This window comes from Bison bison, unplaced genomic scaffold (assembly GCF_000754665.1).
Source record: "Bison bison bison isolate TAMUID 2011002044 unplaced genomic scaffold, Bison_UMD1.0 scf7180017864254, whole genome shotgun sequence".
Taxonomy (NCBI): Eukaryota; Metazoa; Chordata; class Mammalia; order Artiodactyla; family Bovidae; genus Bison; species Bison bison.
Window position 1 is genome coordinate 9,375,310 of NW_011494826.1, and position 351 is coordinate 9,375,660.

The 351-nt window shown below is 68.9% G+C and overlaps 1 protein-coding gene across 1 annotated transcript in view; it reads left to right on the forward strand.

Moving 5' to 3' along the window:
* Positions 1 to 351, forward strand: part of DDHD1 (DDHD domain containing 1) — a 75,172-nt gene that overhangs the window by 7,557 nt on the left and 67,264 nt on the right. Inside the window, 4 exon segments of the mRNA XM_010847774.1 lie at positions 7 to 106; positions 109 to 179; positions 181 to 249; positions 251 to 310. Of these exon segments, the coding sequence (XP_010846076.1) occupies positions 7 to 106; positions 109 to 179; positions 181 to 249; positions 251 to 310 (300 nt within the window).

A 351-nucleotide genomic window follows, 5' to 3' on the forward strand; every position in this document is an offset into this window, starting at 1 on the left:
TACGAGGTGGTGACGGAGCTGGGCCCGGAGGAGGTGCGCTGGTTCTACAAGGAGGACAAGAAGACCTGGAAGCCCTTCATCGGCTACGACTCGCTCCGCATCGAGCTTGCTTCCGAACGCTGCTGCAGGCCACGGGGGCCCGAGCCCGGGCCCAAGACCCGGACGGCGACCATGTGTGCGGCCCCGGCCTCACCCGCGGGTCCGGCCTCCAGCTCCGTGGAGGACGAAGACGAGGACCGCGTCTGCGGCCTTCTGCCCGCGCATTGCGGGGCACGGGCGCGAGATGGAGGAGCTGGTGAACATCGAGCGGGTGTGTGTGCGGGGCGGCCTCTACGAGGTGGATGTGACCCA